At 37.7% G+C, this 13,585-nt stretch overlaps 1 protein-coding gene across 1 annotated transcript in view; it reads left to right on the top strand.

The window, feature by feature from the left end:
• The first annotated feature begins 4,792 nt into the window (after positions 1-4,792).
• Sema3c (semaphorin 3C) overlaps positions 4,793-13,585 on the top strand; it is a 160,178-nt gene continuing 151,385 nt past the window's right edge. Inside the window, exon 1 of the mRNA XM_032907057.1 lies at positions 4,793-4,929. Within this exon, the coding sequence (XP_032762948.1) occupies positions 4,809-4,929 (121 nt within the window). The 5' untranslated portion in view covers positions 4,793-4,808. The remainder of the gene's footprint in view (positions 4,930-13,585) is intronic.

A 13,585-nucleotide genomic window follows, 5' to 3' on the forward strand; every position in this document is an offset into this window, starting at 1 on the left:
TTCTATATTAATTAATGTCAAATAGCTTCAAACTTTTCAATTAAATAGTTTAATCATCTTCCTATCAATTTAATTTGCAATTACGTACACTTGGAGACACTGATTCAGTTTTTGCTTATATCCATACAAAAACCACTGGGGAAGATGTAACTGTGATTTTAGTTTCTTAAGAACATTAAGTACCCATAATGCTTATTCTTGATTGTTTGTCAATGTAGTCAGATGTTTCTGGCTTTCCCCCATGTTTTATCAACCTGTATCAAGACGCTGCTCACATTTTAGCTACATTTGTGTCTAAAATCTAGATTAATCCTTTCTATATTGAGTTTGGAAAGAATATATCTATTAAATAGGAGCTTTTTCTCAAAATGATCTCATAAATTTGAAGATAATTCTTAAAATAGTATTTTCGACTTGTTGAATTCAACTTCTCAATGCATAAAAAGGTAGGCTTAATTTTATAATGTTTCATTAAATGATAGTTGTATTTACTGTAAAGTGTAGTGGCATGACATCTGAATTTCACAAAGAACAATTGCTAAATACCATTTACTATTTTAGGTGATGATGCTAGAAACTTATTCTCTTACCAATATTAAATGCATGCAGCTCGATTATTATCAAGGCACCACATTGTGCCATTGAATTTAAAAGTCCAACCATTCATCTAATTTGACTCAGTTTCCATAGCATGAAAGACACTGGCAACCACATTTCTAATCTCTGTTTTTCTGAGAAAATTGCTTTTATTTTTATAGATAAGAAAAGACACAGAACATTTGTCTTTTTTGCTTTAGGCCTATTCTACCCGACCATGGTGCTCTCCAGGTTTGTGAGAAAGACAGACCAAACGTTTTTCTCGCCCGAAGTCTGGAAAGGATGTACAGTGGGATTTATGGTATAGTGTCCCAAATCCAGGCAAATTTTCTTGTTTGGTTTATGATTGACACCTAGGCTGATTGACTATTATAAATATTGGAGCAAAGAATATGAAAAGAGAGATGTGGAGCTCCTGACCTCACAGGTTTCAGGTAATTATTCAGAGGGGGGATTTGGAGGTTATATGCTAATTTTATCTTTAGTTTATAAAGATACTTCCTATTATTTTCCACAGCAGTTGCACTAATTCATATCATCTCTCACAGTGTGTGTATCCCACAGTGTGGCAAGTTTTTCCTTCTTTCTTTTTGGAATTAACCTTTCAACAGCTTTGAAGTAACATCTCCCTGTGGGTTTCATATGATGGCTTAAGTGATGATCGATATGGAGTATTTTGTAACATCTCTTTCCCATCATTCTTTTGAGGAAAACTACTCAGATTCCTTGTCCAACAGGTACTTAGATTAGGTGTATACCACAGAGATAGTCCACCTCAATATGCAGACCATCACAGTCAGGTGAATCCTGCAACGATTATGAACTGGATTTTACTTGATTTCCATATATCTCAAATATACGGCAAAAATCAGACAGTCCTATCTACTGGACGTTAGAGGTGGTATCCACATAGCCACAAAGACGGTGTTCCCCTGTGATCACTAACTCTGGCAACTTAGGTCCTACTGAGCAGGGGTCTTCTGTAATCTTAGAGGTGTCTCGCTCCACTGGTTTGATAGGAATTTAAAGATTCCGCTTCATTTTGTAAGGCCACTGTAGAAGTACACAGGAAATAAATTGCACTCAAGGGTCCCTCACACAGTGACACCTACTGGGCTGAAGCGCCCAGTGATTTTCTTTTTAAAAGCAAGCTCTGCTCACTTTACAGGGAGTGAAAGTCTTTTCTTTTGATGTTCAATCATTTAATTCACTGTGGTCAGAAGAAGTACCCACGTTCAGCGCGCGCGCGTTCAGCAACACACACACACACACACACACACACACACACACACACACACACACACACATCAAAGTCAGTTGCACAGCTTAACGAGTTTTCCTAGAAGCAGGGTTGCAAATAACTCGTAGATTTATGAGCCCCAAAGTGTTGGGACGATTGGAAACAGCCTTCTTGAAAACAAAACAACAAAGTGAAAATTCTTACAGCTTATGCTTTGGGAGTGTCCCGGAGAGGAAGGTGCTGGATGTGATTCAGTGTGGAAAGGTCAGCACAATTACTGATTTCAGGGCATTAGGGAAACGCAGCAGGAAACAATACTCAACAGATTACACTTCTAGGAAAAGGGGGCAGGTTTCTCTCCTCTAGCTTTAGAAATTTTGCTGCAGGGTAAAGACAAGATCCCTGCCCTTTTAAAAACGGTAACTCTTTGCCTTAAAAGGATGCAGGGATCCTTCTTTTGGCAAAACAACTGCTTTACAGCCTAGCCAAGTCTGAATGCTTTTCGAGAGGCGCACATAGCAAAACCGTCTGAGCGCGCCCTGCTAGTGTTCACAGCGAAAGACAGTGTTACCAAGAAGAGTCTAGCCTGCTGCAGAGCCTTCCGGCCCCGAGGCCAGCCTGTGCTCCGCCCTCCGGCTCGCTGCCACCGGCGGCCCGGCGCTCCCTGGGTGGGGCGGCGGCCCGTGCAGATGCAGCGGGCCACGCGGGGCCGCTGCTGCAGCCGGCTGGGCGGTGCGCCCGGGCAGCCTCAGCCGCGCGCCGCGTCGCTGTAATCGGACACCGAGCGCTCGCCCCCGGCGCCCGGCCACTTGCCATTCACTCCGAGGTGCCGGGTTGAGCGACGTGGAGAAGGGCTCCGGGTGCCGCGGCTCTGCGGTCCGGGGATTCTGCTACAAAGAAACTCAGCACCGGCCCGCCGGGATCCCACCCTCCGGACTCCAAGTCTTTAAAGGTCTTCTGGGGAAAGGATCTGGGGGACTGGGAATCCGAGCCCAGAACAAGTGGCTGACTTCTCCTGGACCTTTTCCCACCTCGGTAAGCCGGACTCAGATTTTCAGTGTTCTTCAGTTAGCAAAATAGAACTTTTCTGGGTCTGTGTACTGACTTTTTCCCCCGCTTTGGTGTACTCAAGTCTCGGCATTTTCTTAGGACCCACGCGGCTCTTGAGGAAAGCGCTCCCGGAGGAGCTGAGCCTGGCTGGAGGTTGTGGCACCTGCCAAGAGTTTAAGTTGCTCCAATGCCTTCTAAGGGGGGAAAAACTGGTGGAAGTGACATAAAATAATTATGTTCTTGTATTTGCTGATAATAGAAGACCAAGCACCAGCAGTCACTTTTAAGTGTAGGAGTTAAAGGGACAAAGTTGTAAAGCACTTGGGTGGGGAGATGGCAGTCACAGCCCATCACTAGGTAGGATGAAACCAGCGTGTTCTGTTAGAATAGATCAGTGCTATCTGATCTACCATGTATGTCATCGAGGCAGTATTCTTCGCAATTTATGGGGCGTATCTTCTTTAGGGGAGGCATATCAGATTATGTACTGGTAATAGTAATGTGAAAATGTACAAATGTTTCTAACTTGGTTAATAATAGACTAAAGTTGGGCATATTAATAGTATCTCATCCCCTTTCCCCCGACCCCCCCCCCCCCCCGATTTTAATTACTAAGCTCACAGATCCCAGGGGTAAAATTCTAAGGGAAAGTCACCCATAAAAATCAATTTTCTTCTAAGTTAATTTAGGGATGACAGGGTGAAGAGGTTGTGGAAGCAGGAAGAAACTGTTTCTTTTGAAAATTACCAACACAAACATCGCCAGGGTTTCCTCCATCTGTGTGGTAGAGGCATAGAATTTCATGTCAAACTCTTGCAGCATATGTGCAACCAATGAGACCAGTTTAGATTTGTCCTTGAGATGGCATGCTCTGTTTAATCGTCCTTTCCCGTCTGTGTCAGAGAAACGGTCCTTTCAATGTCTAACCACATTTCCTTATTGAATAGAATCAATAATGTATTTTCAATTTAAAAAGCCATATGACATAAGATCTGTAATGATGTATTTCCAGAGTAGACCTGCTTGTCATTTTACTGTATAATTACACTCCACGAGAAGTGATGGGGTTTCTTTCATGGTCCTGAGTTCATTTGGCATGATGTGGTCAGTGGGGTTCATCTAGGTTTGTTCTAACAGTACCTGGCCTCCCTTTATACTTAGACATTACTTAGTAGCCAATATTAATTTTATAGCTACAATTTTCAAACAAGAAGGCTGTCCCTTTGATTCATTGTTTGAAATTTTGATGGCACACTCTCTGGTTGATTTATGTAAAATATGCCTTGGTGGATAAAAGGCTCCAGTGGATTACTCACCACGAGGTCACTGGTTTAAATTTGGCAGGAGTCCATGGTTACCTCATCTGCATCATTTAACCGCTGCCCAGTCATCTGCATACATTGGCAGATAACTGATTGAAGTGATTTAGTAATCAGGGAGGAAGCACAGGTAGATTTATGTATGGAAACACTGTTTCAGAGGCAATTAATCCAGAAGAATTAATGAGCATGGCATGAATGGGTACCTGTGAACAGGATTGTGGAGTCCACTGTATTTATTAAGGAGAGCGTTTTCATTCTTCAATAGTCTATCAGTCTGATGGAATGCGTTTCAGAGAGATGAGGTATTGGGATTCTTTGGGGGAAATCAATTAAGTTTTTTCACTGATGCTTTGTTCTGCTTTGATGTCAGCATCGTTTTTGTGGAAAGATAAAACAGTTGTCTGTTGCAAAGACTTCCAGACACAAATAAATCCAAATATTTCCACTTGAGAAGTAAAGTCAGAGCACCTCCTACTGCTTGATGACTGCAGACCTTAAGCTGCACTTCTCAAAACTGTTATCTCTGGTTTGCCACAATGTTACAGGATATTCCACAAATCTCTTATCTTTCCTTTAAAGGTATTTTCCCTTGGATATTAATGTCCAAATCAGAAGAAATGGCATTACGGGAGATTTGTGTGTTGGTTGGAGTATTTATTTGTTCCATTTGCGTCCAAGGATCATCCCAGCCCCAAGCAAGAGTGTATTTAACATTCGATGGTAAGAAATCTGATAAAACTTATGAAAAATGTTATTTAGGTCTTGCTTTTTTTCTTTCTTATTATTCAGATGAAAGTTTAACATATTGAAGAGACTACAATCTCATTATTTAGTTTTGAAAATATTACCAGGCTACTCTTTAAGTGCCGTGGACATTTATCCTTGGTAAATGTTTGCAATGGAAGGAGTGTTTGTGAAAATACCTGGAGAATTTGCTACCTTGTTCCTCCTTAAGTTTCATCTGGATTAAATGTATAATAGAGAGATAAGAAAGAGCTCAAAGGGCAGCATCTTTTATGCCATCTGGCTGTGATGGAATGCAGCCCCTCCTCACTAAACTTCATGATTAGAAAGGGCTTCCTGGGTTTATCACTGTAATAACTCCAGGAAGTTCCAAGCATTTGCTTCAAAACTGGAGTCGTTCTAAAGTCTGTTGTTTTTCTTCCTATTCCAAAAGTATTTCTCATGGTTGGTATTATTTTTCTAGTGAGGTGAAAATTGCATAAAATATTTGGGACACTACATTGATTATTGTTGTATAAAACGTTGTTTTCTTAAGCTTAGAAAAGCAGTAATTTCAAGTACTGATTTATATAAAAAGCCATATGGTGGTTACCAAATGTGTATATGTGGTTAATGTATGCCGTTCACATATCCATTCTGGATGGGTGGTTGGGTTAGACATATAACTCTTACTGACTGGACAGATGAAATATGAACTAGGTGAGAAACATCATCTTGTCTTCAGGACCACTTGTGTTTATGTTTCCATTTTTTTTTTTACATGAACTCTGTCATTGCATGTGCTTAGTTGCCTTTGATGAGTGTGCAGAAAGCACACTGATGGACACCAGACCTTTTTTCCCTTTCTTTTTAAGTTAAGTGCTCCCCCAAGGTCATCATGAGCACTGGAGAAACCATATTTAGAGCCTACTGAGTGTGAACTTCTAATTGCACCCTTAACCTTTGTGCCTGACACTTTCCCCTCAAAACCATAGTCATGCTGTTTAGATGGAAAGGACAGGGACAATAATGACTGCTTTGAAATCCTTCTACTTTTCTTGAATTACAAAAGCTTTTTACAGTTGCTTGTGCTTTGTCTCTAAAGTTGAGATTATCAATGCAGAATTAAAAAGAAAGGAAGGAAAGAGGAAAGGAAGACAGGAAGGAAGAGAGAGGGAGAGAGTGAGGGGGAGAGAGAGAGAGAGAGAGAACCTCAAGGAAAAGTATAATTACCTATATTTTTCCTTACTGTGGAAGATTACACTGTCAGGTAGACCAGATAACTAAGGCTTGTCCCTTCTACGGCATCAACACTAATCCAAACATTCTGTGTAAATGTATGCCACAGGTGATTAGTCATTTAGGACACTTCAGCAAATCTGTTTTCAAACAAATAGGAACAATTTATGTTTTCCAGAAGAAGTTTTGTCTTTTAGAACAAACTGTCAATATCCTATAGGAGAGTGGTTCCTGGGCCATAGAGAGCGGAGGTTATTATAGACTTCCTATTATTGTATGGCTAGTGCTTAAATAGATTTAAATGGAAACAGATCCCCTAAGAATAGGCCCTAATATGGTAGACTATGGCATGTTAAACTAATCAACCTATCAATAAATAGTTCCTCACATTTGCTCACCTCAAGATTACTAGGATTCAACAAACAGAATGTCACGTGGCATCTCTCTAACTCCAACACCGAATTAAACAATATGCCCACAAGAATAATCTAAATTAAATTTTTAATTTTTGAGGTAATAACTTCAAACATTTCTATACTAAAGTAGTAAATATTAATATGTTATGAAAAAATTTCTTGAAAAATGTAGAAGTTTCAATGTTTAGTTCAAGAACATAGTCTTAAGACGGTTTATCATTTACTTAATTATCATGGATAAATTTCCTATTATCTAAGAGTTCCATTACTTTATAGTAACTTTAGTATTTTAAAATAATGCAAAACAGGTTATGAATTTTCCTCCAAAAATCTTTATATTCAGGTATTTTTGGAGACATTGTTTAACACCGTAGCTTATGTGGGCTTGTAACCCATCGTGGAGAGCAGTCTAGTCTTAAACTTCTGACTTCTTCTAATGCAGCATTATGAACGTTTTAATTTTAGCCTCAGTATACAAACAGCAACTTTAAGAGTTCATTCTTAGCTTCAAGGTATACATTTTATATACAGGGTTGTGGGGAATATGACTGCATATTTATTTAAACACAGATCTGGATCTTATATTATACCTCAAATCTGTGGCACTATTTTTGAACCTAAAACCTGGACTTTGAAGGCATTTGAGGCAACTCTTTTTGCATCAGACAGAGGTTACTTGTTTCACCTCTCTTCTATCCACAAGCCCACTTTAGTATCTTGACTGCTCTTTCTTTTGTCTTGTAATCTTCTCCCTCCTTGAACCTGGGTCTCCTGTCTGTCTCTTCTTGTGTAAAACATTATTAAAAACTGTTCAGACTTGTCTTGCTTGAAGTCCAAGTAAACACTGCTGTCAATGTAAAGGTGTGTGAAAAAGAGCTACCTTCAGCATCCACATTCCATCCTTTCTGCAGTGGACTGATGGAGTGATAACATGGGGAACTGTGATTTACAGGTTGGCTTTCCGTGTTGATCTAGTGCAGGTCAAGGAGATGGCTATCAGTACTACCTGGAATGTATGTCAGATAATATTAATTACATTCCTGCTAGCTGAATCTTTCATATTGTAAAATGGAGATGCTTTGTAAGTTTCACAATTCTTATTTTATTCTGAATATCTTTGAAACAAATAGTAATGTTCTGCCAGTGCTGTTTGGACTGATTATTTATTGTCTTAAAACCCAATAGACCCACAGATCCATATTTCATTGCCTTATTTGTGTTGATTCTTTTTTGTCCACATTGAAAACATTAGAATCTGTAGGGATCGTATGGGAAGAGATGGCTACCTGTGTTGAAGGAGGAAGACTAGTATACTAGGCAAAGCCTTGGGAAAAGTTCCATCTTCTCCCCACAGGTATTCTAGAATAAATTATTTCAGGGAATTAGTGCTCTGTGACTTCATAAAATGAATCGGCTATCTGTAAATATTTAAGAAAATGTTTCTGTACTTCAGATAATGTTATCCATATTGAATTTATATAAAGTCCAATTATCATGGTAGTTTCAATATTACTTCTCTTTAAAATGAATATATTCATAAAAATAAAAGTTCTCATATTTCATTTTTATCTTTCCTCAGCCTTAGAGTCTGTAGTAATACTCTCTAATCCATTCCCGAGATCAGTACCATGTTCACTCATTGTATCTTAGTTGATTACTAAGCAGAATTTAGCAATCTCTTTAGATATACAGAACTTTTACATTTTTCCTAGTTTTTTTCTGTTAAATAATCATTAATTTATCCACTACAATTTACTATGAACTATTTTTTTCTGTTGTTCAATGTGCTTTTCTGCTGGGAAATTCCTTGCATGGAAACTCACCTGGTATATTTATTCATGCTATACATTTTTCTCAAATGTCTATCACAAATTTTGTTAAAGCGCATTTATTCAGTCAATTTTATTTACTTAGCTATGTCTTCATTTTACCTCAATATTGGTGATTCATCAATATTTGGATTTAAAAATATTTTTTAAAGATTTCTAGTTTAACTTCCTGAAGAAGTACATATCATATGGTCACAATTATGTAAAATTTATTTAAACATTTTATAACAGAATTTGGTCTATATTGAAAATATCGAATATTGTGCTTTTATTGCACAAAGTATATGAGGAAACACAAGTAGATCTATATAGTTAATAATTTCTTAAATATTTATTTTCTTCCCATTTTCTTTTTCAATTGCTAGCAGAAGCAGGTGGTCTTGTGAACTATGTATTTGTGTGTTTCTCCTTCATATTCGGTTGGGTTTTGTTTCATGTCTTTTGTTTCCATTTTTATTGGATTTTTATTTTTTATTTATTTATTTTTTTACATTTCAAATACTATTCCTTTTCCTGGTTTCCCATTCATAAATCCCCTCCCCATTCCCCTCCCCCTTCTTCTATAGGGTTGTTTCCTCCTCTCCAACCACCCACCACTTCCCACCTCCCCGCTCTGACATTCCCCTATGCTGCTGGATCCAGCCTTGGTAGTACAAAGGGCTTCTACCATTGGTGCCTGACAAGACCATCCTCTGCTACATATGCAGCTGGAGCCACGGGTCTGTCCATGTGTACTCTTTGGGTAGTGGTTTAGTCCCTGGGAGCTCTGGTTGATTGGTATTGTTGTTCTTATGGGCTTGCAAACCCCTTCAGCTCCTTCAATCCTTTCTCTAATTCCTCCAATGGGGACCCTGTTCTCAGTTCAGTGGTTTGCTGCTAGCATTCTCCTCTGTATTTTCATGCTCTGGCAAGGCCTCTCAGGAGACAGTTATATCAGGCTCCTCTCAGCATGCACTTCTTGGCATCAGCAGTATTGTCTGGGTTTGGTGGCTGTGTATATATGGGCTGGATCCCCAGGTGGAACAGGCTCTGAATGGCCATTCCTTCAGTCTCTGCTCCAAACTTTGTCTCCATATCTCCTCCTATGAGTATTTTTGTTCCCCCTTTTGTTTCCATTTTTGTATTGACATATTTATACTGACATACTGTACTTTCAACTATTAAATACGTTTGCATTATGAAACGCTTCTGATTAGTACTAGAAAACGTATCACACACATTTTTGATGTATGAGACATTTCCTTTGTATAGAATAAAAATATAATAATGGATTTATTATTAATTGAGGTATATTCATTACACATTCAATCTTTTAATAATGTGAAAATATTAGGACATATATTAATAGGCATATATATGTATAGTTATATAACATATCATATATATGTACAGGAATATACGTCTATGGATATATGACTAAAGGCATAATGAGAACTAGACTTAACTGAAATAAGGAATATCAAAGCTTACATTCTTGATCCGTAGCTCTGATTCTTTTTCAGAACATCAGTTCGCCAAATGGTCTCCTTATTATTCTTGATACCTTGAAATAAAATTTAAGCTTAGTTGTGGATTATAAGGTTCAGTTTTTTTTTTTGAGGAAGTCTTAATAATATCTGACAGCATTTTCAAGAATATTTCACGTAAAGAGCCTGGACAATAGTTGTAAACGTTCTTCACAATCCATATATTTTGCCTGCCTGATACTTTCTAGGTGTGGCATATTGGTTTAATCTCCTAACCCAGATGTTATCATCTATAAGGTAGTGCATACTTTATGAGTATTCTAATAATTAAATGAATTATGCTTTTAAGTATGGTGTATGATGTATATTTATTTTAATACTGGAGTGCTTGTGTGAAAATTAGCATTTGTAAGTACCCCTAATTTTAAAATGTGGTCTTCATTTGTGCTCTGATAGCCTCTTTTCTATTTGCTCTGTAACAGTGGTTCTAATCTTCCTAATTCTGCCACCCTTTAATACAGTTCCACATGTTGTGGTGACCCCTAACCACCACTGCAGAAACTGGAATTCACAGTACCTTAATGAGTCTTGAACTAAAATAAGTTTTGATATCTATCTATTCTATACTATCTTAGCTATAATAACCTCCTTAAATTACAGCCATCTTGAAAGGAATTTGGCTATCTTAAACCAGCAATAGATCCCAGACAGAATGCAAAAGATCCCCACTGATCTGTTACTCTAGTAGCATATAAGTGGCACAGACAATTCAACTACTTTCCACAGATGCCTCTACGTTCATCCTGTGATGCATATTTATTGATCAATATTTTAAAAGACTACCAAGCCTGATCTTCTATCTGGTACCCTAAGAAGTCTTTAAGTTCCAAATATCGAGCTTTCATAAGAGCCTTTTTTAGTTAATCCCCAAAATTCTTCCTAATTGTTCCATTTATTTCCAAAATAGACCTTTGACCCTGTAATTTTTCACTAATGGAAAAGTATAAAATATTCTTGCATCTAAGAGCTTGATTGAATTCCATACATGCAAGCATCTCGAGAAATATTTATAGACTTTTATATACTCATTGCCTCCAAAGTATTTACTCTTTTTAAGATTTTTATTAAAAAATTCTTCTTTATTGTGATGATCTTGAACTGGTGAGAAAGCAATATCTTTGGTTTACTGTTCTGAGTGTCATGACCTAGTGTATTAATTGGGGTGCTCTGCAATGGTTCAAAGTGACAGGAAGCATCAGGAAAATGAGAATGTGGGATTGTTTCTTCTCCCCGACATCATGGTGATATAAGTTATATATATAAAAATTGTCCATGAAAAATGATTAAATTTACACACACACACACACACACACACACACACACACACACACACACACACACACATATATATATATGTCCAGCAGCAGCTTTTCACTGTGGTATAGTATTTAGAATAAGGAATTTTATCTGAGTTTATGGGAAATATTTTAAGATTTATTTATTTATTATATATAAGTACACTGTAGCTGTCTTCAGACACACACCAGAAGAGGGCATCAGATCTCACATTACAGATGGTTGTGAACTGCCATGTGGTTGCTGGGATTTGAACTCAGGACCTCTGGAAGAGCAGTCAGTGCTCTTAACCACTAAGCATCTCTCCAGCTTGGGAAATGTTCTACTGTTATCAAAATAACACACTTAAGTAGCTATGTTTTACTAATGAATGACGGCTGAGATTATTATGGTGGCTCATTAGGGACAATCTGCTACTAAAGATATCGTTGTGCTCTGGGTGATGACCCATTCCTTTATTCTTAGCACTCTCGAGAGAGAAGCTTGTAGCCCTTGGAAATCCCAGCCAGCCTGATTTATAGAATGAGTTCTAGGCCAACCAGGACTACATGGTGATGCTGTATTGAAAAATTTATGAAAGAAAACTAAATAATTTACTTATATGGAGGTCTTGTCTCCTGTAAATTATCAAGTGCTAAAATATAATAGTAAGTGCCTAGGCGTCACTTTTGTTGACTGTATTTTTATGTCAAGAAAATAGTATCTTAAACAAAATAGTGTAAGACCGAGGTGGTCTAAATAAGCTATGGAAGTCACTCAGTGTGACAATCATCTCATTCAATAGGTAAAATTTAGCTCTTTCTTCACATTTTCCTGTGGCTTAAAATTCATAACTATCAAGGTACTCATGAAAAAAAGGATTGGTAGAGAAGTTGATTATATGAATCTCCAACTCATCGTTGGCCTTGGCTCGCTAGAATAGCAGAGATATCCTACTGGAAGATTGCTTTTTAACCATTAGCTACCGATTATGTTCAGTGGACCTCAGGATTGAAACTCCCTGAGGATTTCCTGTTTGAGATATTTTTCCTTGCTAACACTGACCAATCTTCTAGTTTAAGCATAAGTTTCACCACTAGATATGAGTGATACTGGCTTCAGTGCACAGAGGTGATTGAAGGCAAGTTCAATGTTTGGAAACAGGAGCATCAAGGGTAGGGACAAACCTTGCCTTGGCCCCTTGATTTACCCTTCACTTTGTCTTTTTTTTTTTTTTTTTTTTTTTTGCCTTTTTTCTCTGCTGACTATTCAGTAATAAGCTGTGAAAATCCTCAGGCCATAGATAGTATGCAAATGAGAGAAATTCATTTCAGATTAAAAAAGACAAAACCTCTTTTATCTTATACTATCTGCCTCGTTTGACAAGCACCTAAGTTAATTAAGCAACACATGAAAGGACCCCGGAGAATTAGTGAGCCACATGCAAAACTCAGGAATTGTTATTGGATAATAACCTGAAAATAATGAATTGGTTTTTCATGAACTCTGCTAACATTGACATTAGCAGGCACAGTTGCTGAAAACAGACTGTCTTGTGGTTGCCCCAAGAGATTAAAGAAAAAAAAAGGGATGTCTCCATTCATTTGGAGAATGCTCATTGTGGATGTGATAAAGATAAATTTTTAGTTCTCAGGAAAGCAGGGTACTTTGGTGCCATTGTAATTTCCTTCCAGTGGTCTAAGTTAGGTGCCATTTAAAGATCTTGCTCACCTGCATTTTTTTTAATGAACCCAAACTCAACAAGGGGCCCAAGATAAATAAAAAGCACTTAACTCTTTCTTTTGTGACAATGTAATTCATAAATGCAAATGTGGGTCAGATGTTACCAAAACAGAACCCTGAGCAGGGTAACACCTGTATTTAATGTAAAACAGCAAGTTGAAAATTGAAATTAAAGTTGAAATTAAAACATGAGAGAGGAAAACAGGAAACACAGCTTTTCCTGTACACCTATAGGAGTCTGGCAAGGTCACAGAGCGCCAAATCTCATTCATCAGCTTGAACTGAAGAGGAGAAATTTTGGTTCAGGTATTGCAAAGAATGACTTGGAAAATATTAGAAGAGAAGTAATTTCTATGATGTGCCACTTATGTATTCTTCGAGATACTTAGAATGAATTTGAAAATGTGTATATTACTCTTTAAAATGTTATTTTTATTCTTGGCAATGTTCCTCAGGTTCTATTAAATTTTGTTCTGATAGCAAAATGTGAGGTTCTGATATTATGCCAGTATAAAAGTATACAATGTCTCGAAGGGATGCAGAGGGAATGTCTCAGACCAGAGAGGTAGAATTTTGTCTTTTTCTCTTCTTCCTAGTTGTAATTTTTTTGTCTTCTATGTTTATA

The sequence above is a fragment of the Rattus rattus genome, chromosome 6, assembly GCF_011064425.1.
Source record: "Rattus rattus isolate New Zealand chromosome 6, Rrattus_CSIRO_v1, whole genome shotgun sequence".
Taxonomy (NCBI): Eukaryota; Metazoa; Chordata; class Mammalia; order Rodentia; family Muridae; genus Rattus; species Rattus rattus.